The 25,589-nt window shown below is 41.0% G+C and overlaps 3 protein-coding genes across 4 annotated transcripts in view; 2 read left to right on the forward strand and 1 right to left on the reverse strand.

The window, feature by feature from the left end:
• LOC137098350 (CMP-N-acetylneuraminate-beta-1,4-galactoside alpha-2,3-sialyltransferase-like) overlaps nt 1-2,904 on the forward strand; it is a 47,569-nt gene extending 44,665 nt beyond the window's left edge. The window contains exon 12 of the mRNA XM_067474524.1: nt 2,748-2,904. Coding sequence (XP_067330625.1) covers nt 2,748-2,783 — 36 coding nt within the window. The 3' untranslated portion in view covers nt 2,784-2,904. The remainder of the gene's footprint in view (nt 1-2,747) is intronic.
• Nucleotides 2,905-3,379: 475 nt separating this feature from the next.
• On the forward strand, nt 3,380-20,447 carry LOC137098352 (glial cell line-derived neurotrophic factor-like). 2 transcript variants are annotated; one of them, XR_010910601.1, is made up of 5 exons: nt 3,380-6,453; nt 17,264-17,334; nt 18,703-18,919; nt 19,191-20,003; nt 20,086-20,447. XR_010910601.1 is itself a non-coding variant. In XM_067474531.1 (4 exons), exons 1-4 carry the CDS (start codon nt 6,336-6,338, stop codon nt 19,685-19,687), a joined length of 903 nt encoding a protein of 300 aa, XP_067330632.1. In that variant the 5' UTR covers nt 3,380-6,335; the 3' UTR covers nt 19,688-20,446. The 2 variants fall into 2 exon arrangements, 1 of the variants encoding a protein (XP_067330632.1); XM_067474531.1 differs by having other exon boundaries at nt 19,191-20,446.
• A 363-nt stretch (nt 20,448-20,810) lies between these two features.
• Nucleotides 20,811-24,014, reverse strand: ptger4c (prostaglandin E receptor 4 (subtype EP4) c). Its single transcript, XM_067474512.1, has 2 exons — nt 22,888-24,014; nt 20,811-22,777 (listed from the first exon to the last, which is right to left on the reverse strand). Exons 1-2 carry the CDS (start codon nt 23,737-23,739, stop codon nt 22,181-22,183), a joined length of 1,449 nt encoding a protein of 482 aa, XP_067330613.1. The 5' UTR covers nt 23,740-24,014; the 3' UTR covers nt 20,811-22,180.
• Nucleotides 24,015-25,589: the final 1,575 nt, after the last annotated feature.

Consider the following 25,589-nt stretch of genomic DNA (forward strand, 5'->3'; position numbering starts at 1 on the left):
CTGATATTTTTCATATTTGTCTTCTAATATATACAGCTGTGCAGTGCCGGTCCAAGCCCGGTAGAAATTGGGGAGGTTGCGTCAGGAAGGGCATTCGGCATTTAAAAAAAAAAAAAGCAAAATCAATATGCAGATGATGATCCACTGTCGCGACCCTGAACTCATGGGATAAGCCGAAAGGGCCCCAAAAAAATCTATCTATATATAGACACACACACACATTAATGTAAACTGAAAATGTTTATATTTTCAGTGACAGCAGGTGGCCCAAACTGCATACAGCTTTTTCAAAGCCTGGTATGCTTTCAGTCAAGGTGGTGCACGCAAGATATTATCAAATATTATTATACAGTGTGTGTCACTTTCAGGGGTTACAAATTGCAGGAAGCTCACAGTAAAGATGAAGGAGGGATGGAACAGAGGAGCATGGAGAAGGGGATTTCCTCTTCTGCTCTGTATCTCTTACCTGCAGAGCCAGAGGAAATCGTTTTTCAATCCTGACCACCAGACTTCCTTCCTAATGTACTGTCCTCTTCTCTTGTGTGTTTATGTCTGTCCCACTCTGTGTCCCTCTCTGACTCTCGCTTTTCTCCCTTCACCTCCCCCACTCTTCTCCTTCCCTCATTCTTTCTGTTTCATTGCATGTTCACATCTCTAACAAATGTATTTTTTTCTCTTTACCTGCTCAACTCTGATGTGGATCTTGTTTCATTGCTGTCGCCACAAGGGACCCATTCAAAATACACACACACACACACACACACACACTGTAATAAAGACACAGACTATTCAGCTGCATTCTTGAAACTTTTGCTTACTTTTTCTCACTTACACGTAACTGAAAACTGGAGGAGTATTGCTGAGAACGAGCAAGAGCAGGCTGTCCAGGTGTGGGCAGTACTGGTGTGAGGTGAAAGAGGCCAAGACACCAAGGGCCCTTAAAGTGCTGCTGGACCATCATATCCTGCTGTTAATGGGGTGCAAGAGACTTTTCAGTCCCCACGAGTCACGCCTCACCGGTCACTAAAACCACCAAGGTCTGGCTACTCTGACTCAACAGATTTCCTGACCTCTGCACGGTGGGATCACCGCAGCAGGAGGATATTTGCCACCTGGGATCTCCCTCTAAGGCAGCTGGCCGGCCGGCTGGAGGCGGTCGTTCCTGTTTGTCTGGCAGACGAGGGTTTGAGCACGCCTGCACCTCTTCAGCTGACGGGCCTTTTATTCTCAGCGACAGGTTCCCTGCCCCACCTCCTCTCAGAAGAGTTGGAACGGAGAGGCCATGACCTCCAGGGCCTGAAATTTAAACTCCTCGTAAAAAGTTGAAGCTGGGAGAGAAAACACCCATACAGGCACCTATTTTTTTCCATGTTTACTAAATAGCAAGTCAGCTGAGAGGAGGGAAAACACGATTTCTTTTTACGCACCAAGTCCTACATTCAGCAAGTTTACCTTTGTGTGGGAACGTGACACACCTACAGGGCTGTCATGTACCTGTAGCACTGAGTGTTTTGTTCTTGTCTGTTTGCCTCTAATCTTAGTGGGCAAACATATTTTCATCAGAATGACACAAAACAGTTTAAATTGACATTGAATTATTATAAGATTGCAAGGCCTTGGTTTGTTTCTAGTTGTTTTTCTGTCCTGTGATGGAAACAGGTCGCAAAAACAAAGGCTTAAAAGCAAGAAGAAAAAAATGAAAGTGAAAAAGCACTACACTCACTACACAAATATTAGAAAAACATAACTTACACACAACCTTAACGTGATGTAAGGATTACAAAAAGGTTATATTTCATGTAAATACAGTCCAGAATTGATAGTGTTAGCATCGTGCTCATCTGTTTTTGTAACTGGGGAAATAATTTTGGTGCCTGCAAATTTAACATTCAATTACAATATATATATATATATATATATATATATATATATATATATATATATTGTAATTGAATATATATATATATATATATATATATATATATATATATATATATATATATGTATATGTGTGTGTGTGTGTGTGTGTCATTTAGAAAAAAGAGTGGTATGGTAAAGAATGGAAGAAAGAAAATTCTTCAATTTGCTTGTTTTGCAGAAAGAATAATGATGTTTATGTATTAGCTATGCTTTGGTTTTTGGTCGATATGTTTTTTCTTGCCCACCTGAGCATACAATTGTCATAAAAATTTTGATCTTGGCTTCTGAGGCGTTGTGCTCTTCTGTCAGCTTTAGTCATAGTCAAAACATCCTCTCGATTTCCAGGTGAGGTTAGGACATTGAACTGAGATTGTTTTGTTATTGGAAAACCCATGTTGCTTAATAAATGTATTAAACTACTCAGTGATTTATCTTTTAATTATTGTTCTTACAAAACTGTAATACTGCCGAGAGATATAACTGAGGCCAGAGTGCCGCTCTGAAGTCTCACCACTGCTTACTTCTGTGGCTGCCATGTTGTGCACTCTGCTCACCCTCCATTCATCCAGATAATGACACCTCTAATCAAGCCATATGCTGACACTTTGCTTTATGATTTGTTTGTATGAACAGTGATACAACAAATCTGGAGGATGCCTGCAGGAATGCAGCTTTGCAATGCTCTGATGAAGTGTAAATTATTCTAGATTTATCTGTACTATCCTCGCTTGTTGAGCTAATGTGGAAACATGATGTTATGCAGTTCATTATTTTGCTCCTCCAGATACAGTATTACTCTGACCCACAGATTTGGCTTTGTTTTACAGATGTGGCCTGGGGGCTTTGGACAGTTTGCTGGCTGAAGGGAGTTCCCACTTAAAACTTGGGAAGGACCTTTAAAAGCTGGAAGTGGCCCAAGAGTCACTTTGTTAGAAAGCACCAATGAGACGGAGAGAAAGGAGACACAGTGAGGTCAATGATTTGTGCTTCTAGATGAAACTGGGTATGAAAACCACCCATTTGACTGCCCTTCACATTCAGTACAGCCACCCTTCTTACTTCTGTCTCCATTCACCATCACCACACAAATTCCAAACCATCCACCATGTTCCCCATCTGGTTCTGAACCTGGATGGACTCATGACAGCTGCAAAGGCCCAGACCAGCACCCTGTATCTATGGAAACCTCGGTACATATCCCAAAGAGCAGTATTTGTATTTGAAGAATAGAGATCTCACTGGACTCCGACAAATTTTAACAATCGGAAAACCCAATTTATCATCTTGAAATTTTTTTCCATACGTTCAATTTTTATTCATATAGGAAATTACACATTCCCTAGCAGCCATTATGTTACTGTTGCTTGCCAGAGTCTAAATGTGTGTGTGTGTGTGTGTGTGTGTGTGTGTGTGTGTGTGTGTCTTGAAGATATGTGTGTGTTTAACTGTCGTACAAACAGTGTCATACTGCAAATCCGTCACACACTGTCGAAGTTCATCATCACTGCTCGCTGTGATGGATGAAATAGACACACCTACTGTATAAAAAGCATATACACTTTTTACATTTGTGGGGCCTTCTGCTATAACTCTACCCATCTGCTGACTTATACTTTACACAGTGATAAATTTAATTGAGGACATTTTTACTCTGGAGATTGTTATCTCTGTTTTAGAGAGGCACTGGCTTTACTTGTCAGATGTGTTTTGTCAGTGTTTTTTTAGTGGAAGAAAGTTTTATAAAGCTTAATTTGCAATCTTCAACTTGTGTTAAATTGTACCAAGTCATATACTATAGATTTTGTGATCCTAGAAGGTTTCTCTTGCCTCCTATTACTATTAAGCTCATCCCTATTATCTGACGGTACATTCCAGCATGTCATGCACCTCAGCTGTGCGCATTGTTGTCTTGATGGTCACTGCTATTAATAGCCCTGTGGCATAGACCAGGATCCTCCCTGCAGTCGTCTGTGCCTCGGCAAGGACAGTGGGCGCAGAGAAGAAAGCTTAGGAGCTGTTTACCCAGCCTTTGTGCTCGGCCGGCCTTAGTGTTTGCCCTGTAGGGAGTGTCTCAGCTAGATGGCCCTTCCATGTGTTGGAGGATGGGTGGGTGGAGTGGGGTGGCAGGACAGAACGGGACAAACCGGCAAAGTGGAGGGTAGAGACGGTGGTGGTGCGTGGTTTGTGGTGCAGTGAACAGGGGTCTGTGGTGTGTCCATGTCAGCAGGTGAAACAGTCTTCTAAAGAAGCCAGGGCATGTGTGTTTATGCAGAATCAATGCCTGCAGGTGCACATTCAATAATGCATCTGGCTGTTTCCACCACAGGAACGTTTCCTGGGAACCAGGAACCATTTAAGGAGCTTAGTTCATGTACCTGGTTTTGAAGTAGAGGAAGAAGGATCTATATTATAATTCCAGGCCACAGTTTCTAAACCCTAAAAGAGTTACTGATTAAGGGGCAGTGCTCTCTGAAAGTCTAGTAAAGGGTCTAGTAAAGGGTGGTGCACTGCTGTTATGTACATGACAATGAAAAAAGCTCTCAACTTCTGCACATTTGATGCATCAGCAGGATAATTTACTTAATTTTATGGGGGCTTTGGCCATGATGTGGAACTAAATCACAATGCGTTAGATGGACTTGCATGCTGAGACAGAACAAGGTCTTATGGGGTCAGTTGTTAAAACAATTGCAGAGAGACTCAAAACCACTACAAATAGACTCAAAGCAAATTGACTATGAATAGAAAGACACCAGAAAAACTGCAAAGAGACCAAAAAATGACTGTAAACAGACATATACAGTGACATACAGTACAGCTAAAGAAAAAAGGCAACAACCGTAAGCCACGAAACAATGACAGGCAGCACCTCAACAAACCGAACAAAATCCACCACACACCTTAGTTTGGGTGCCTTGCCCCTTGTAGATGTGGGGGTTGGGGGTCTTACATGACTGTGCCTTGGGGCCCACTGTGTCACAATCTGTCCATGGGTGTGTGTGTGCGCGCACCTACAAGCTAAATATAATGAATCAGTGACCATTTATGACTCTAGCAGTGTAAACACTGAACGAGAGATGACACTTGGCAGATTCTTCCACTGGAACCTTCCCAGAAATGCTCCATATGAGCATCCTGTAAGACAATCACTACCCCACCCCTCCCTGCCTAACGCGTTGCCTCCAGTCCTGCGGGGCAGTGTGGATAGCGTTTAGTAGCTGTGTCGTACACTCCTGAGAAGACACCGGAGTGGCACAGCCTCCGATAACTCGGACACCTGACTCCAAAGTGCGAGAGATTTATTTTCTAACTCAAACGCAGCACTTGATTGGAGACATCAACTGTAGTCGCGGCTACAGACTTGACGCGCGGAGAGTTTTCTTTTTGAACCTCACATTTTCTTTTAAAGAACAAGCAAACAACACTTTCCTGCGACTTTGTCCTAATCAAAGGGACGCTGGTACGTTTTGGTACAATATTGACCTTGACTCCACTTTAAAGAGACGCAAAACACGTTGTGGGAAAAAAAGTCCCGCGATGTTATTTACACATTAACTATACAAGCTGTTTGGGGACAAGACTGAACAGGTTACTGAAGGTAAGGAGAAGGGGAGTCGTGCCTGAAAAACTGGCTTCATTTCATCAAACGATGGTTGGACGTGAGTCAGCAGAGAGACAATTAGCAAATTGAGGCCAATATTTTTTAGACTTCTGTTTGTCCGTCGTCTTGTTTTTGTTTTTGTTTCTGTCACTGCAGACAAACTCCTACACAATTAGATTTTATACAGGCGTCACCCCGCAAGCTCCAGTCAGCTGTAAAGTTTATTTTCTCCAACTTGGATCTGTCGTCTGTAAAATGTCCAACTCAAGTCAGGTCTCGTATTCTGTCTTGAAATAGAGTTTAACTATTTCTTTAAACACCAACTCCTCATGTTCCCATATGAGTTTGACTCGTTTCAAGAGTTTTCTAGAAACAAGTGGCGTCAACACATGCAGGAAGTGGCAGATGCAGATGGAGGTATCCTTGATTCATTTCATCAGATGCTACACTCTTTATGAATCTCTTGGTTTAGGAGATTTGTCCAAAATCTGTGATAAAAAAAAAAGTGAGAAACCGTCTCATCCAGTGGTAATACGAGATCCGTAATGAAATCTGAATAATAGGACGTGAACTGGCAGCTTAATAGTCTTTCTTCAGTGTCCACCCTCTGTTCTTATTCAGGGTGCAGGAGCCTTGACACCAGGCAGAGAAAAAAGATTTTTGGCCTGGCCAAAAAAAAAAAAAAAAAAGGAGGAGGCGCTTCTCGCTTTTAAGCGGAGCCGCCGTTTGATGGATTCTTCATGTTTGCTTCAGCCTCAGAGGAGACAGCCTGCTCTAAACACTTCCAAGTTACCGTGACAGCAAGGTGTGAAACATGACACATCGCTGCGTGTGGATTGTCAAAAGCATGGGCTGCACCCACAGCAGAAGAAGCGGCTCTGCTGACCTCTCCAGTGCGCACTTGGAGCAGAAGACTGCGCACAGGACAGTCGGTAGGACACTTTTCATTTTCTGTTCACTTGTTTAGGCGGTGATTTAAAAGCAGCCCTGATTTACGCCCAGTGTTGCAATGCAAACAGACCTGGGCTCTAGTCTTTGTGTTTGCACAGACGACACTGTTTGATGTTTTATTTCTTTTCACGTGGATGGCTTTTGCTGAGCTCCTAACCTCCCTGCACACACCTGCCCTCTGCCTTAGACTCGTCTGACTCTCTGAGCCACTGTGACCTGGATTCCGTTTTGAGTTTATTTTAGTATTAAGGTGAAATGTGTTATGGGAGAAGGGTCGAATTGTATGTTCTTTGGGTTATATAAGGCAAAGTTTTATAATTCCTGGTGTTCAGTGTTTACAAGCTGTGAAGTTAGTCTGAACTGTGGGAAAATGTAAATTAAAAGACTGTGCTATTTAGTGTGTGTGTGTGTGTTCTTATGGATGAGGATGAAACAGTTGTAGTCAGGAAGTCTTAGTGTGACCTTCTGCTGTGGTAGGAAGCAAATCTAAATTTCAAAGTGCTGCTTTCTCTCTCTCTCTCTCTCTCTCTCTCTCACACACACACACACACTCACACACACACACACACACACACACACACACGCACACACAATCTTACAGGTATGACCGAGTCCATTTACCTCCAGTGCCTCTGGGAGGATCATGGGCAGTTGAGGTCTTTTAAGCTTTAGGTATTTTGACGTGCTGGAAGTCATGTGGACTCAGATGAAAATTGTGTCTGCGTTGGGAACTGGCAGCAGGGAGGTTGTTTCAGGATCTTCTTAAACTGTATCATCAAACTCACAGTTTAAATTTGTGGTACTTCATTTTCCAAACTGTGCAATTTGTCAGCATTCAGAGATGAAGAAGAGACTGCATGATGTGTCACTGACTCACAGATTTGCAGATAACCTTTCATACTTATGCACTGACTCAATGACCCACTGACTCATACACTCATGTACATACACTGTCACTCAGTAGGAGGATGAGGAAGCTCAGATGTTCAGAGTTCTTTGGTGTTTTATCTTTTTTCTCTTCCTTGTTTCTCAAAGATGTTGTACTTAAATAATCTGTGCGCGCGAGGGAGCTTTGGCATCTCCTGAGACATGTTACACAACCTCCTCAGGCGAAAGCCCCACACTAAAATCCTGCAACATGTGTGAAAACATGTCGTGAAACAATCTTGTTTTTCTTTGCTGGTGTCCTTTAAAATCTCAGGTTTGTTCGCAGGCCAAACATGAGAGTATCGCCTTTGCTTGAGGCATGTCTCGCTCCACCGTCACGCTGCCAAAGCTTTCACTTCCTCCAGTCAAAGGTCATGAGGTCAGCTGCCCGGCAGAAGGTCAGGTACCAAAGGCCGGCATGTTCTCTTTACCAGTAGCCTCCTGATGTGTGGTCTGGTTTGTTTTAACTAACATGTGGCTTTATGAGAGCTGGTTTGCTATTTGACGGCATTTGCTCTGATTGTGTTCTCTTCTTTACAGAGTCAAACATAAAATGTCTAAAACATTTAGCATTATTATTATAAATCATTACCTATTTATATATAAAAGCATTTTTGTTAGGGTATTTGGAGCCATTGTGGCTTGGAGCAGACTGACATCATTTCTCCCCCTCTCCAATATTACGCAGGATTCAGGGTAAAACCTTTTAATTTTTATAAAATGCCAAGTAAAATATAACTTCTACATCACCCAACTACTGAGAGCAATAAACTGGTTGATAAACAAATCCAGCCACTTTTAGGGCTTAATTAATTTTACAGCCATAGAAATAAACAATGTTATGAGCAAGTAGGGAACTTTTTTTAAGACCTCTTCTTTCTTTAAACAAATTAACAATATTTATCATATCTTATTATGCATCATACCTTAGACTTGTGGCTCCTGGTTAAGTTATTGAATGCTTTAAGCTACCTCACTATTATAACTTTAAATATTTTTACACAAAATATTTTTATTTTACACACAAAAGAATATAATAATAATTTCACTATGTTCATAAACAAATATATATCAGCGACTAAGTACAAAAACAAAGATTTCATTCAAACAGTAAAACTGTACCAGACTGAGCTCTACAGGAAGCTGATGTATGCATGTTCAGTGTGAGGCTGTCTTCTGGGTGAGCAAGTTACATAACACATGAAAAAAACATGTCATCCATATTTTGAAAATATATCTTTATTTACTTTTACAGAAATTTTACTTCAATAACATTACATTTACTTCAAGCCACCGTACATGTTTTAAATGCTTGTTTTTAATGTTACATGTAACATTGTGCATCACAGTATAGATTGTTTTTTTTCTTCAGCTAATTATATTTTCACTTTACAGTCAACATTTTTTATTGACTAACAAAATTCACTTGATTTTATGACCTCAAAATAGACCATATTTAAAATTTTCATCATCAGTCATTCTTATGACATTTTATGTAATGATGGACAATTTAAAAATTCAAATAAATACCCAAGTCTGTTAATATAGCAAATGTTCTGTTAAACACATCCACTAGAGAGCAATAAACACAGAGGTTGTGGGCCTCCAACACCCCAGACACAATAACAAATTGAAATGGACATTAATAGAAACTGTGGACTGATTGCTCCTTTTAATCACAGTGACAGGTTTCCCCGTTCTACAAGCAAGAGGTTTTGCTACTTCCATACCATTGAAATATTCAACCATGACACTTGTGTACACTTTTTTTTTCAAATAAGAAGAAATCTGTCATTTAAAGATGGATGCATCTCTGCACAGGGAGTCTTGTCTTCAGCTGTGTCTCGGCCCCAGCGTGTAATGTTACTCTGGTTGTTTTGTCCCAGTACTAATGGAGAGAGTGTAGTGAGAGAGATTGATTATGCAACCTGAAGTGCCACAGGGCAGCTTCAATCTGGAAGTGCTTAAAGTACGCAGCGAACCACAGTGATTCCTTCTGGGCAAATTGAAAGAGGCATGATCTGACAAAAAGGAATTTCAATTTGTTAGATGTATTCTTTCAGACAAATGCTTCCCATGCTACTTCTGTTTTCTTGGTCCTTGCTTTTATAGCAGTGGACAATCTTGTGTAAGTACACTGGGGGAACTTTTGCTTTCTCTGATCTTAAATTGTTTTGTTTATTGCTGAACGTTTTGCCTTCTTTAAGTTCAAACAGTTTAAATTATTTAGAACAAAGCAGCAGTTAATACTTTCGGAGCCGCTGATGAAACATAGAGCTAACTCCTGTCATTATCATAAAATCTCCCTCCTTTAAAACAACTTTTTCTCAAAATACAGAAGAATGTTAACTAGCCCTGCACAATGTTTGTGTCTGTGAGAGTGTTTTTTGATACAATAACCTGTATTCTTGTAAAATTAGCAGGTCAGATTCATTAATCATAGCGTCTGAGGGCTGCTTTGAACTATCAGGCCAGGTCATTAAACTCAGCCTGTCTGGGGTGCGAGCGGGCGACACGGAAACACTTTAGAGAGCACTGGTTCACTCAGACAAAAGACACACTAATAATGGCCTTTGTATGTGTATGTGTGTGTGTGTGTGTGTGTGTGTGTGTGTGTGTGTGTGTGTGTGTGTGTGTGTCACAGATAGCCACATTTAAGAGTGCCACTCACAGGCTCAGTGTGGGCTTAATTTGGAGAAATAACAACATAAGATGGGAGCACGGAAAGGTCACTGGGGTGTGTGGCGGGGGGGGTTGAAGAGGGGATTTGTGTGTTTGTGGTTTTGTTTGAAAGGTGAGCGGTTCTGTGTGTGCAGTCTGTTTTTAGAGATGATGAGTGTATTTAGGAGAACAGAAGGCACAAAGAAAAAGAAAGCAAAACTGTGATTGCTCTATGTCTTTTGCAGTGTGTTTTTTCTATCCATTCATCTTCTTCCTTCTCTGGGCTTTTAAGTGCCTTTGTCCTCACAAACACCAGAAAGTGAAATCCTAGCATCTGATGATCGCTCCAACACGGCTACAATGTGTTCCCATTTAAGGTGAGGCTCAACCAACCGCTCTCTGTGTGGCTTCCTTTTAAAACCAACTTAATCAAGCAGGAATTTGGGTTATTAGGGTCAGGGACACAGGAAAACTGCCTTAGTGAGAAACAAAGTGAAGGAGAGCAAGATGTTGATGACACAGATGTGTCGCATCAAGAGGCTGTCTTTGTGAAAAATGTGCCCAGTTCAGCAGATGATAGGGTCTTGTCTAATATACCCGATCAGGTCACAAGATGCTTTAAGTCTGGTGCATTGTTGGGAATTGTGGCTGTGCGGTAATTAGTGCTAACTGCACATTCTGTAAACTTTCCAGTGACCCCGAATGATTAATCTTGTAGAAGTCACTGTACATGTGGAAGTTACAACTGATGTGGAAAATCCTACATCAAGTTCTTTAAGCTTCTTTACTGTAGTAGAAACCTTTGCCTCTCCCTGCTTGAGAGCTTTGAAAGATGATGCAGAGCATAGTTTTGCATAGTTATTATGATTTATAATTTTTTCTTTTGGTAGTTTTAATTCCAATTGCTAATATCAGATTTATATTTATCAATTTATTTGTAGAGATCTGGGAAAAGGGTGAAATTTAAAAGTCCAAGAGAACAACAAACAAGCAGTTGAATCATAACACAGATTTTAAAGCTGTAATAATGGATTTCTCGGCCACTTGGGGGCAGCAGAACAGGCTGTAAACAGTGGTCTGGTTGTTGTTCTGCCAAACAATTGGCTACACATGTATAGGGCTAGTGCAGTATTAACACTTTTTTTAGCTGTAGTTTTTATTTATTTATTTTGTTTCCACTAACATTTGAGGGAAATATCTATCTATTTAGCTGCTAAATGCTACAATATGTTCTCCAGCTAGTTTCAAGCTTCATCAACTATTTGGTGTTAAGCATTATGTTTCAGATGAGGGCGCAGACATAGCTTTTTTACTGAAAACAGCTGCAAGCTGTGTCTGAAAACAAGGCTAATGAGAGCATTGACTCTCATGGGGAAAAATTTACATAATCTGGTTAAACTGTTGTTTTATTAAAATCTTTGTGATCACTTGTACTTCTTGCCCCAGGGGACCCATGTTCTCACATATCTACAATTCCTTGGGAGAGTGTGTTATCATAACTATGATGAATTACGGCTAAAGTTACAAATAAATTGTGCCCAAAATCGTTGTTTCTGCTCCAACACACTACATATTCATTTCTTATTTTGCCTTCAAATTAAGATATTGGTAAATCATTTATTATAACTTTTCGTTCCACACTAAGTTTTACATACCAGACCAGAAACATGTAAACAGAAAAGAGAGTTTATTTGCAAGTCAGAGGCCTGTTGGAAACATCAAGGGAGTGTTTGTGCAGCTACATCAACGTCTAATAATTTCAGCACAGTGATGACACCATTTATACCCCTACACGACATTGTTAAAAGCTGCTGCCTTTTTATATGCTTGATTTCAGTTGGTTGCCAAATACCTCGATATCCCTGTAATATGTTTGTTGATTTCCTCTGCTGCTATTACAACATCAGCTTTCTGCTTCACAATAAAAATAGACAAGTCCGGTGGCTTTTGTAGTTGAGATGATGAAAGTAATTCTTTCTTTCGCTCTGCTTATAGCAGTAATGCCATAAGAGCCCCTGCTCAAGATTAATTTGCTGGTAACGGGTCACACTTTTGCATCCTAAGCATTTCAAGCATTTTTATCGTGCTTATTGTGACCCAGTCATCCCAACATTTCGAAGATTCCTCACATCACCATTGGCAACTTGAACCTAAATTTGTGACAACATTAATCCAGAAGTGATACACTTTACACAGTAAATTCCACCAAAGATATATAAGCCATGTTTTTTCACTTTGGTGTGAGGACAAAGCTGCAGGGTCAGTGAGGTAAATCAACGATAAATCAAGTTTACCATCAAAAAGACAATATTGTAGGTTAATTTCTAATAGGTTTAAGTTATCAGGTCCAGGTTTTGCTGTGTCACCCAAAAGAAGAAAAGCTTGAAAGAAGTGCTAGTTTTCCTAGTAAGCCATCTTGAAAAGCTGATCATTAGCAGAATATTCACCATAACAAAGAGGATGTATCTTAAATGTGCTTTAATCTTATAGTATTTTCATGAGTTGTAAGTGCAATTATTGATCATGCCGTAAAGTAGATCTGGATTCATGTTTATGGCCACCTGATGAATATGAGTCTGCTGAAAATCAGCTGCATGCTGAGGCCAAAAATAATAAGACTAAACCAAAAGATTAAAAATTTGGGCTTTAAAAGTCCTGAGTAAAAGTCCTCAATGCATTGCTACAACAATGGGGCAGAACGAATTCAGTCCTCTGAGTACTGTTCAGCACTGTAACATGACTGAATAGCACCTGTCATGGCCGTCCTGATGGTGGTGGAATTCAGAGGTCAGAATCAAACACTCCCCACCCTGGCTTAGACAGTTTCTAATGAAAGAGTATTCCTCTCAGACCAACAAAATTTCCCCACCTCTGGTTTCACTCTCATTCTTTACTGTCTGAAAGGATCATAGACACCTCCACACATAGGTGCGAGATGTGGATGAAATGCAGAGAGGGGTGAGGTCAGAAAGATTTACTCCTCTCTTCACCTTCCTCCTCCAGGCTATGTGGTGTCCACACGTCTGATTATCCCAGCCTGATGTGTGTGTGAGGAAGTGGCAAAGATCGGCTTGTATTTCGTGTGTTTTCGTGGCAGAGAAAGGATCATTAGAGTGGGGACCAACAGAAGGAAACACCGTGTGTGTGTGTGTGTGTGTGTGTGCATGTGTGTGTTTCAGGGAGTTTGGGTGGTGGGCCTCCCTACCTATCTGAACTGAGGCATGGACCTGCTATCTGTTTCTCATTTTAGAGGCACTCTGTGGTTTTCCAGTTGTGACAGGCTTCAGAGTGGAAACTGGCACTAACGAGCAATTACATTCTGCCTGCCTGCCAGGGATTATGGGATTACAGACTCGCCAAGCTTCAGTCTGTGCCCTTTCTGCACTCATTTTGTCATTCCCTTGCGTCCCTCTGTTCACCTTATCTCTCCTTTTAGACTTCTTTTATTTAGTGGTTCAATTATCCTTTTCTCATTCCCATGGACAATAACTCATTCTCTATTTTTAATCCTACATACTCCTGTCTCTAATCTTTATTATTAACATCTCATTCTCTCTATCTCTCCTTTCTTTCTATAGACTTTGGCTGCTCAAGAGTGAAATTGGTTTTGTAAAAAAGGGGAAAAGAAAATGTTTAACAAGAAAAATATGCATTTATTGTGTATGCAGTTGAAATGAAGCATGTTGGAAATGACAGATGGAGCGGATGAGGAAAAGGCATCAGTTTGTCTAAAAATGTTTAATTGCGTTGACTTATAGACTAAAATCACAAATTGGTCGCTGAGGACTTGAACCAAATAGCACAATCTGAGACTTGGATTTAATATGAAATACTAAAAAAGGAGCTCTGTCCACAGAACGCTACAGTAAGATTACAAACAAGTAAACCTTACAAACCCAGTTTTCACACTGCTCTGGAAGAATATATTCAGAGCTTTGGGGCACATGCATGCACAGCCAATATCATCATGTAACATTTTGTGGGACCTCCGCAGATTCGTGGGCGTCTGGTAGTCATCAGACGGCTCTCCTGGTGTTCTTCCTTTCTCTCCTGCATCTCCTCTTTCACTGCAGGTGTCTTTTATTGGGGCAGCAATGATTTAATGTACTCTTGTTTTTCTCCTGGCTCCTGCAATCAGGCACCTCTGTAGTGACAGGTTAAAGCTGGAGGTCAGAACTCTGTATTTCTTCATATGTGCATGCTCTCACAGCAGAGAACACAGTGTGTCTCTAATAGGAGGTCATTATCAGAGAAGTTTGGCTTATAGAGAAGGTGAAACACCAGAGAGCTCAGAGCTTCTTTTTTTTTCTTTTTTTTAACAAGGTGAGAGGTTTATGGAGGCTTTGTGGGCAAAGCTCAGGGTGTAATGTAACAGTAGGCACACACATCACTAATCAGAAACACATTTATGTTATGTTGCCCTGGTTCCTTTCTATGTCTTTGCTGAAAATAGCCATAATCATAGTCTTAATAAAATCTTTGAAAGCAATAAAGAGGGAATTACAATATTGTATTATTTGCCTTTTAAAGGCAGAGAGTTGTAGTGTTACCATATTAGCAAATCTAAATGTGGAAAAGGAAAACAGTATCAACCAGCTGAATTTCTTTCATTCCCCTTTAGCTGATTAGCTAATTATCAAAAATCAATATTCATGACATACTGAAAAGCACATCAGACCAAGTTGATCTGTTATCACTAGGTTACCTGTTATTACTTTTTTCTCCATGTTGATTAGATTTAGCTACTGTCTTTATGGCTGTGCAGTGCCAGTCAAAGCCCGGTAGAAATTAGGGAGGGTCGCGTCAGAAAGGGCATCCGGCGTAAAAACTGTTCCAAATCAACATGCGGACAATGATCCGCTGTGGCGACCCTGAACTCACGGGATAAGTCGAAAGGACAAAAAAAAGAAACCTCTGGTTTCCTTTTACAGTCCAAAGACATCCATGTCAGGCTAATTGTTGACTCTAAATTACTGTAGTTGAAACTACATTTGTTTTATTAAGTCAGAGCGGCTCAAATCCCCTGGAAATAGTAGATAGCGCTGGCATTTACATACCAGAGAGCTAATCCACTTAACTAAGTGTGGACAACAAGCACACAGGACCAACAGGATAAATATAAGGTGACAAGAGCTCTGCTCTCCTGCTGCAGACATGTAGGCTGATGGACAAACCAAAGGCTTTAATCAGCCAAACAAAGAAGGAAACACATGCTCTGCTTCAACCAGCACATGTCCAGTGTTGCATCTGACACACCATCAGCAGGCTTGTGGAGCTCTTCAGGACCAGTGTGCCCAACCAACACCCCACACACCTTATCCCCTGAAAAAGATGGAGGCCTCAGACTGTAAACAGCTTCAGAGTGCCAGAGTGAAATGAACCAGCAGAGAGGCTCATAGGGTCCAAGCTTGTTGATCTAAAAAGAGCTAAACACTCGCAGCTGTGGCATTAATGACTCAGAATGGCAGCTCTTCCGAAACCCGGTGAGGATCTGGAGCCCTCTGTCCCTCCCCACAAGGCTGTTAGGTTTAAAGTCATCTCAGATGCAGAGGGAGATGGAGAGCCAAGTAGTCAGTACTGTTTGGGTTTGAATTCAGAGCTGTCTAAATTATGTCTAATTTGTATCTCCTTGTCCTCTTGTTCTGTTTCACACCCCCCAGTGTTGGGAACTTCACCTTCCCTTGACTGTATTGCCGCAGTTAGAACATGCTGGATTACATAAAGTCATCAACAGGTCTTATCTTTACCCATGATCCATAACCTTTTGTCAGTCTTCCACCTCATTGCACAGACAGAGCTACCAGGATTGTTTTTGACTGTTAAATAAACATGGTACACTACATATCGTGAGATCTACAAATACATAAGCAGTACACGCTTGAATACATTATTATGGGTGTGCAGTGTTGCTGCAGTTCAGTGTTAAAGTTACACAAAGCCTCTTAGAGATGACAGATGTGGTTTCAAAGATGCTGGGTGTCTGTGGGCAGAAAGCTGTTTCACTTGACTAACTTGACATTTTTCAAAACAGAAGTAACAAAGTACTCTACAGCAGAGAAAGAAAAGTGAGAATGGTGGCATAATAAAGATGGAGCATACAAACCACAAAATATGAAGGTGTGACATTTTAAAAGAAACCAAAGAAAATTGGGATTTGTGCAGTGATATGGCTTCTGTGAGGCTTTGCAGGAGGCGGCTCCGAACCAACAGCACAAACAATAGTTATTAGCATTGACTTTTAAACAGGCATAAATTTCCTCTGATTCATCAAAAACCCCTGCATCCCTTTGAATACAATGAATTAACAGCTATTTTAATGCTAATGATCATACTAAAAGTGCTTAAGTGTCTCAGATTGAACATCTACAGATCCTCTACTGTCCAAACCCCGTCTGCAGAGGAAGATCTTGTATGACGTCACAAGCACCTTCCATACCAAAGGGCTTTGACGGCTTTTTTTTTAGCTGCTGTTTAAAGCAATAACTTATAACTTTCGTTCCTTGGATTTTGGACTATTATTTGTAAAAATCTGAGGATGCTTTATTGTGCACTAAGAAATTGTAATGGGGATTTCTCTGTGTTTTCTTTGACCCACCACAGGGGCTTGGACATGAGTGCCAGGACAACAGCAAAAAACTAATTGCAGCTTTTTTCTTTTATATTATCTGATTGTTTTTCAAAATAAACAGCCAAAAACAAGCCAAAAATGTTGGGAACCAATCACACTGGATTATAGGTTTTCCTTTTTTCCCTTTCCTTTCCTTTTATCTCTGTGTTTTTTGTTTGGGACCTCCACGAAGTGCTCTCGCCATGCCCCGTTGCCCCTGCTGCCACAGGAATAACCCTGAAGAATGTCTTTGACAAGGTTATCACAGATGCTGCCTTTTGTTGCCGGACTGTGGCTGTGTGCATGGCTCCATGATCCGACAAGCCAACACTAGCCACACTAGCTGCAGCGAACACTGGTCTTTTACTGAAGCATCAACAAACACAAGGACGTGATTTATGGGACACGTCAGCTTGCTCAGGGGCTCGCAGGACTTTTTATTTTACTTTATTTTACAGTTTTTGGACAATGGTGAATGTATAGACTTCACATTGCCTGTATGCTGTGCCTTTAGTTTATGTTACCCTTTTCAAAGGCTACTGGGAGGAGATGAGTTGACAGAGTTAAGTCTTATTTTTGTTCTTCTTTTTCACCAGGTAGGACCAGGTGGAGGCTGCAGAGGAAGGATAGACATGAGGTAACTTCTGTAATGTCAGCAAAGACCAAGGTTTGTCATAGATAGTGTCATCAAAAAAGCACCCTGAAATATTGCCCTCCTCTTCTGCTTCTCCCACTCTCCGTCTCTTTCTTCTTATCTTATAATATACCAGCATGTATCTGAAATCACAATTACTGGATGTAAATTCCAGCCTTATCATTTTTCATTCCTACTATACACACCATGATTGTTATTGGTGGGTATAAATTGTTAATGAAATCCATTCCCACAAGGCTCAGACCAGAGCCTTCCATAAAACCTGCTTGATCCAGGATGGAAAGGAAAAGATATTTGACTTAAGTATTACTGAAGAGTAAATGAGATCATGTCTGATGAAACAGGCTTATGTAAAATTATTGCTTTAGCCCTTATGAAAACCTTTATGCTTTATGTGTTCTTATGGGTATTATCTCATTTCCCTTACATGTTTTTAAACCTGCGAAACATTTGGGTTTTTTAGCTGGTCTACAGTCACAAACAAAGTAGCAAAATGCTTCATCATTTTTACAGTAAATTACACAATATAAATGTGTGACTGAACAGCTGTTTTCCAATTCTTCTTCTGGCCTTGACAAGACTGTTTTTATTCATAAGTGTCCTTAAAGAACTGTAAGCCAATCTTTAAGTCTTGCCTTTCAAAAAGTAGAGACATGACATTGCCTTATGAAAAAAAAGAACTTAAAGCAAACAGCACAACTACAGTATACCACACTATAATTTTTGTCTTTAAAGGAGTCGCTAAGTACAGCGTTTCATTAAAATCTACTTAAGCTATACTAATCACTAATCTAATATTAAATGTGGCTCTAAAGTAAACAAGGTCACGAGTGGAGATGAACACACACGGACGAACACACATTCTCATCCAACTATACAATTCTCCTATTGCTGGAAGATGCATTTTACCATCTTTTAGATTATTGTTTTGAAATTATGGGCTGTAGCTTTACTCTTTGGGTCTGTGGGTTCTTTGGACCTCTCACCATTGTCATTTTTAGCAGACAATACTTCATAAAATACTCATTGGTTCTGTTTTATGCAGATTTCATACTTGTTATTTGTTATCATCTAAACCCTAATCAGGGACAGGGGCTGCAAATTAGCTTTTCCTTATTGCCCTACATACATTGCATCGGTTGCTAAATTGTGTCGATGTTTAGCTGTCTGTGAAAAAAATATTTGAACAATCTGAAAGAAATTGTACTAAATTGTACCACATTGTAAAGTATTTTAAAAATATCAAAGCTACGCAACTACAAAGTACTTAACTACTTGGTAATTAATAGGCAAACTTAACTTCTTTACTGTTATAAGTAAGAAAAATAAATCCCTCAGATTTTCTTCTGCAGGCTCACAGGTGTTTTCTGTCTCCTGCAGATGCTGCTCTGGGTGGTACTCTCTCTACTTCCTCTAGTGGATGGAGCTCATATGAAAGCTATTGCTGCTTCTGCTGTGGGATCAGATTCAGGGCATGCTGTTGGCCTGCTGGGAGGCCAGGAGGAGCGAGAGCTTCCTGTGACGCTGCCAGAGGTGGTGGAGGATGAGGAGCAGGAAGACGACACTGACCCTTACTCTACTTGGCATGCTCTATATGGTACTAAGGCTCTTATGAAAGTGTTGCTTAAAGCAGACCTGCTTCACCAGACATTATTAGAGCAAAGAGAGAGAACATGGTTGAACATCTGCTTTGTGTCTGAGTCATCTAAAGAAATGTACATGTAATATAAAGCAATTTTTACTTAAAACACAGAGAGTTTAAATTTTGCAAGATAATTTTGAGTGTTATTGCTCACAGTTACTCGTAATAAATACTAACTTTCACTGTAACTTTTTCTGTCTATCATCCTCTTTCGTTTTTATTTCAGACCCTTTTGTAATCGAAGAAGTGGATGACCATCACAGTAGTCGCTGGGCAGGGCGTTCTCCACGTTCCTCTGACCCCACAGAACCTCAACCCAAGGGTTCAGTAAAGAAAAAGAAGAAGAGGAAGAGAAAAGAAAAGGAGGAAGAGACAGGAAAAAGAGATAACAAGGGTAAAGGTAAAAACAGACAACCAAAGCAGAGCAGCAGAGACTGTCGTGTCGAGAAAAGAGAGATGAGGGTTCGAGACCTGGGCCTGGGGTTTGACTCGGATGAGATTGTCCTCTTTAAGTTTTGCGTGGGCTCATGCCAGTCTTCCAGAACAAATTATGACCTGGCACTGAAGGCGCTGCTGGAAAATGGCTCTCTGCCTCGGCGCAAGGTCAGCAGCCACCCCTGCTGCCGGCCTGACCGCTACGAGTCAGTTTCCTTCATGGATGCCCAGACCACATGGAGGACCATCCAGTCCTTATCAGCGGCTAGCTGCATGTGCATGGGCTGAATAAATCAATGAGGTACAGGGTGAAAACGGTGTCACTCATACTGAGGAGAGAAGAGTCAAGAGGCTCAGGGAGGCCTGGATGTGGGGAAACTGCCAGAGGGGGTGCTGTCACTCACAGAGACAAGAGGATGTTGATGGAGGCCACTTTTTGGCTTCCTGTGATGTGTTTCAGGTTGAGGACGAAGAGCTGTGGGTGCAGCTGGGTGATTGAGGGCAAAGGTCAAAATCAGAGACTGAGGAGAAGTCGTCAGGGAATCACAGTCTGGATTTATTGTTGCCTCATCAAAAGGATGAAATGCTGTCAAAGCAATAAATGGTAACTAATGCAGGATACAGCAAACCAGCTATTACTGAGAAAGCAGAGTCTTTATGTGAACATGAGTGTTTTGATTTTACAGGGGCGAGACCTAATGGCTGAAGCTCACGAGGTATAAAGAAAACACACAGTTATGGATGGACATATTCCTCACAGTGCAGCCAACTTTTAACAAAAGTCATTGTAGTTCTTTTTTTGGACACACAAACAGGGACATTACATTGTTTCTATGTTCAGGTGAACTCAGCCAAATGGATGCCATGCATCTTCATGTATTACTGTATAAAAGTAAAATATATATTTATTTCTGATAAGTTATTTATTTATTATAGCTTCCTATGAGAGCTGTTTTTATGAACTCGTTATTGTAGATAAATATCTATTTATTAAGAATCAGATTTCATGTTGACAGTTACTTCTCCTCACATATATATATATATATATATATATATATATATATATATATATATATATATATATATATATATATACACACACAAACACACAATTTTATTTTAAAAGGTGCTGATTTATGAAACACTTCATGACCTTGTGGACAGCTGATTTTACAAAGAATTTAACTGAAAGCAAAAAAGGTCTTAGATTTGTTGGCATTTTATAAAACAAAAACACTAACCAAAAGCTCATCTTTTTTCTTATGGACATAAATTACATGCTTAAAAAAATGGACCTACATTGAAAGGGTTTGGTATATAGTAATTTATTCTCAATGGCACCTCACATACTTGAGTTTGACAGTGGATTTCCAGGTTTTTGGTTAATTTCAGGTAATGATATCAGCTTTTCCATAGCATAACTGAAACAGAAAGTCAGTTATAGCCTCAGTTATTAGCCTCTTGTAATTATATATTAATATTTGTAGAGCAAACAACTGAAACATTTCCACTACAGGACCTCAACATTTCTCATTTTAAAGCAGTCATATTGAACTCTGTTACCCACCACTATATTATTATTATTATTATTATATAAAGGTTCCTTTATTTTTGTATGGTATTATCCTTCAGTGGAATAAACTTTTTTATATACCTCTTGTTATCACTGTTTACCTCACTGTTGGCACACGTTCAAACCAAGGTCAAAGACATTTTTAGTGCAAAAATATCACCACCATTACTTTCCCACTTCACACAGAAGTTGTTTATGTGGTAGCGGCACCTACTGGTGTGAAATGAAAGCGTAAACGTTGATCCTTTTGTCCAGTTTGAATTGAAACAAGTGTATCTCTCCTGCCACCTGTCTGTCAATTCTTTAACCAGCAGAGCAGATACAAATCAACAGTGTGCTGTCTTCAGTGTAACTTTATTTCTCTACACAGACCAACACATCCAGCAAACACCAAAGGCCATTCTTTTTTTAAAAATGGGACATGTTCACTTTGGCTGTTAACAACTGCAAATATAAAAACAATATATGCAAATGTGCAGTATAGAAAATAACAAGGTACAAGTAGTCTGTCTACATTCGGTTTCCCCTGCATCATCCAACACATATATGTCACGGAGTAAATTAGCAGCATGTAGATTTTAAAATAAAAGAAATACAATGGAACGTCACCACATCACTTAACACGTATTCCAAATGGATTCATACTAGTATATTAAGATTATCACGCCCTTTATTTATACCCATGGGGTATTATAAAGTTTTTTTCCATGTTTGGAAATTGTCACCACAGTAATGCCCTGTCCATATAAGCCTGGCAGAATTGGTATTTTAAAAGTAAACCCCTCAAAAAAGTGATCCTATAACTTTAAAATCCACCATATACTGTAAGTTACATTGAACGATTATAGGGTTTGAAGCTCCAGCACGTTGGGACCATTTGTCTCTTGAAACAGGAATCAGTTGTGTTGTACGTTATACCGATGAGCATATAACCTTAAAATGAAGTCTGAATTATCCACTTTCCTGCATAAGATGTAATCACTTTTGATATGAGAAGCTGAGTTTAAAGCTGGTGTTGATTTCTGTTGTAGTGAGTTGTTGCTTCAAGTGTTTGAGCTGATGGGCTCTTTGGTGGTTGGAACCCATCTAAAGTGACAAAGGAACTCACAGTGTTTAGTTCATCACTAGCAGCGCTGATTTTCATTACAGTTTGGCTAAAAACGTAGCACTTTGCCGTGCAGATGAAGTAGCCTGTTTACCAACGCAAGTTAAAGGCATTTCGCTGACTGGCAGGAGCTCGGTGAGCTGAACGTGCAGGTGACAACGTCCAGTCTTCTAACATGCCCGGAGTGGAGCGACGTTGTGCTCCGTCCCAGGGAAGCCTTCGTCGCCGCCTCCGGTTGCGATTCAGCGGCTGCTTCCTCTCCGCACGCGAGAACCGCGGTGGACTCGACGCTGAATGGGTGAAAGTTCACCCGGGCGGTGTCGTACTCCCACGCTTGTCTCATCGCGAAGTCTGTGAAATGTTTGTGCTTTACGGAGCCCAGGTGTTCCACGTTGTGTCTGAAGCTGGCTGTGCGTATCGACGCGTAACTCGTGTCGTTGCTGTTACCAGACTGAGGGGAGTGTTGACCTTCCACCCAGCCAATGTTGTCATTACGGCCGTCATTAACCCGGGCCACCGTCCTCTTCAGTTTCTCGCAGCCCTTTAGCAGCAGGTTCTTTCGACACAAAATATACACCCAGGGGTCTAAAATGGGGTTGAATGAAGCGAACCGAATTGCCACCAGGTCGCTCCGGTAGTCGGGCTCCCCCCCAGCAGAAATGTAGGACGGGTCATACAGCTGGTTAACGAAGATTCGCACCTGTCGGACAGAAACGTAAATGTTATTATAGGCAGTGAAATCAAGCACATTTAATTGTCAGCCGCGCTGCGCGAACAATATAATGGACTAAAATAACATATTGTCCTTACCACTAAAGGGATGGAGCAGACCAAGAAAACGATGGTCATGAAGACTAGAAGCCAGAACATTTGGATCTCCGCTGCTGAGGTGACCGAAGGGAGCCGAGGAAAGCGGCGACGTGAGCCGCCCTGCTCACACAACTCCGTTCGGACTATTCCTGTTCTCTGGTTCATCCCCACCAGCGACCTGCACACGGCCAAGTTACACAAAACTGTCACTGCGATCAGCAGCAGCATCACGCCGCCGTACAGGAAGGAGTAGCAGGCTCCGAGAGGATCAGTCGCCCTCCAGTCCAGGAAACACCAAGTTCCTGGAAAGTGCCTGATGTGCCTCCCGAAGCCAAAACTGGGCATAATACACAGCACGATGTTAGCTAGGTAGGCAACCAGGAGCACAAAGCGCGCCATTGTTCGGTCTATGTGCTGGGAGTAGAAATACGCATGGTTTATCGCCAGGTATCGCTCCACAGCCATAGCGCACAGGATGGACATCCCGGCTGAGCCAAAAAAGAGCATGGAGAAGGAGAAGAAGTGGCAGAGCAGCGCTCCTCCAGGCCAGCGGCTGGCCACGTAGGTAGCGATCACCACCGGGCTGGTGAAACATGTGCCCAACAGGTCTGTGATGGCCATGCCGCAGACCAGAGAGTAGAAAGTGGTTTCCTTCTGCTCCTTTTTGGAGATGCACAGCACAACTATGGCGATGAGGTTCCCCAGGACTCCTACGGCGAACATTGTGGCTGAAATGACCAAAGACTTGGACTCCAGCTGGAGCGCACTGTAGTTTTGGCTGAGAGAGAGACAGGGCAGCAGCTCAGAAACATTTGTGTCCAGTTCTGCCAACGCAAGGGTGTCGTTGATCATTATTTAAAGCAGCGACGCACACGTGTGAACGTGCAGGAACTGTCTGTAAAGTTTAAAAAACTTCTTTTAGAAATGTAGAAATGGTACTTACATAAATCATCATTGTTCGCATATTATCACCCTGAAATCAACTGCTTTCCATAGGACACAAAATGTATTTCACTGAAGTAAATGGTCTGTGTCCGGCAGCGTGGTTGGCTTCTGATGAGCCCATGTGGAGGTGTGAATTTCTCTTTTTACGCGGCGCAGTGCTGAGGTTATTTAAACAGTGTGCTGATGTCAGAAGAGTGACGTGCGCGCTGCAAGGTTTCCCAGGATCATATTTCTGCAGCCAAACCATCAATATTCAGCCTTTTCCAGCCAGAGTTGCAACGACTAAGCCTCAGAGGCAAAACGCCCTTAGCTTCAGCTCACTAAACTAATGCCAACGCTGTATCATTTGTCAACAAACTTACTTTTGTTTGATTTCTCCACAGACAGAGGGTAAACATAAAAAATAACACTAGTACATGCGCACATTATAAAACTTCTCAAAAGTCTTGAGTCTCATTTTTTAAACGTGCCAAATTTTAGTCGTTTGCTTTAAACAGTTGTTTTTGTTTTGTTTTGTTTTGTTTTACCAATAAACCTTCTGAACTGCATATTGTGAATTTCTGGGCGCGTTGAGGGTCCTCACAAATCCTACCTACACAATGTTACCACGGTCACGTGACTGCAGCTATTTGTAGTATAGTATCAGTAGTTTAAAAGTGTTTTTTAAAAATACTTAGAAATGAAATCAAAAGGACGGAAATACATGTGGAACTTCAGCACCAGGGCCAGCGCCTTCAACTCAATCAGCACCAAGAACAGAGGCGTCAACACGCTGCTGCAAACTCAGTTGACAAGAATCGATGGCACAAGTAATTTGGGAATGTATGAAGGTTTTCATGAATTCACAAGAAAAACTTTTTACAACGGATTTGGTTATTTAAAGACAACGGACGTCCATTTGAAAGTTAAAAAAATCACCATCAAAGGAGTAACACTCCATCAACTCCAACTGAAGTATTTCTAATCTGATTGAAGACATGGTTATGGTCCTGTTTGTTTACTCTGACATCAGTAGTGAGTGTTGCCAGAAGAAGAAAGAGCCCGCACACATTACAGCGCAAAGGGGTCTGCATGGACAAACCTCATCAGTTGTTCACGGAGCTCCACCTTCCTCTTTTGCAGAACACACCTGATGGGGATGAAGTGTCACCTTCGCTGCAGCGCCCTTCCTTGTCTGTACACTGCTTCATGGCCCCAGCGTGCCCCGAGGTACTGTGACATGAAAACCTGAGACAGTGAATCCGTTTCAGAAACGAACTTATCAGTTTATTTCTTTATAGCAAAACTTAATTCATTCAACAAAACAACAATGGATCCAAGCAGGTTCAGGTTTGGCAATAAAAAAAGAAATGAACAGGGTTAATCTTAATTCTGCGACTGGTCGAGAGGTGCTAAATAATGAACTAAACAAGTCAATTAAATTAAAGAAGCAAGTAGAGATAAATGTGCCTTTGTGACTGACACCAGACAAAGAGGAGGTGTGGCGTCAAACAGATTGACGCTAAAGTTGACGTTCATTGAACTGAAAAATTACCGTCGGCCTTATCATACCCGTCTGCACTGAGCAGCTTCTGCATCTCCCTTATATCATTTATAATTTTCACAAACTTTATACTTTCGTAGGTCTCATGATGCCGTTCACTCTCTTTTTAATTTCCTCAAGAGTCTGTTTTATAAATTATGTAATATAACCCCCTCCCACCATGTTTTTTTAAGAAACATTATAATTTCATGAGAAATTAATAATTCAGACATTC

This window comes from Channa argus, chromosome 14, assembly GCF_033026475.1.
Source record: "Channa argus isolate prfri chromosome 14, Channa argus male v1.0, whole genome shotgun sequence".
NCBI classification, from domain to species: domain Eukaryota; kingdom Metazoa; phylum Chordata; class Actinopteri; order Anabantiformes; family Channidae; genus Channa; species Channa argus.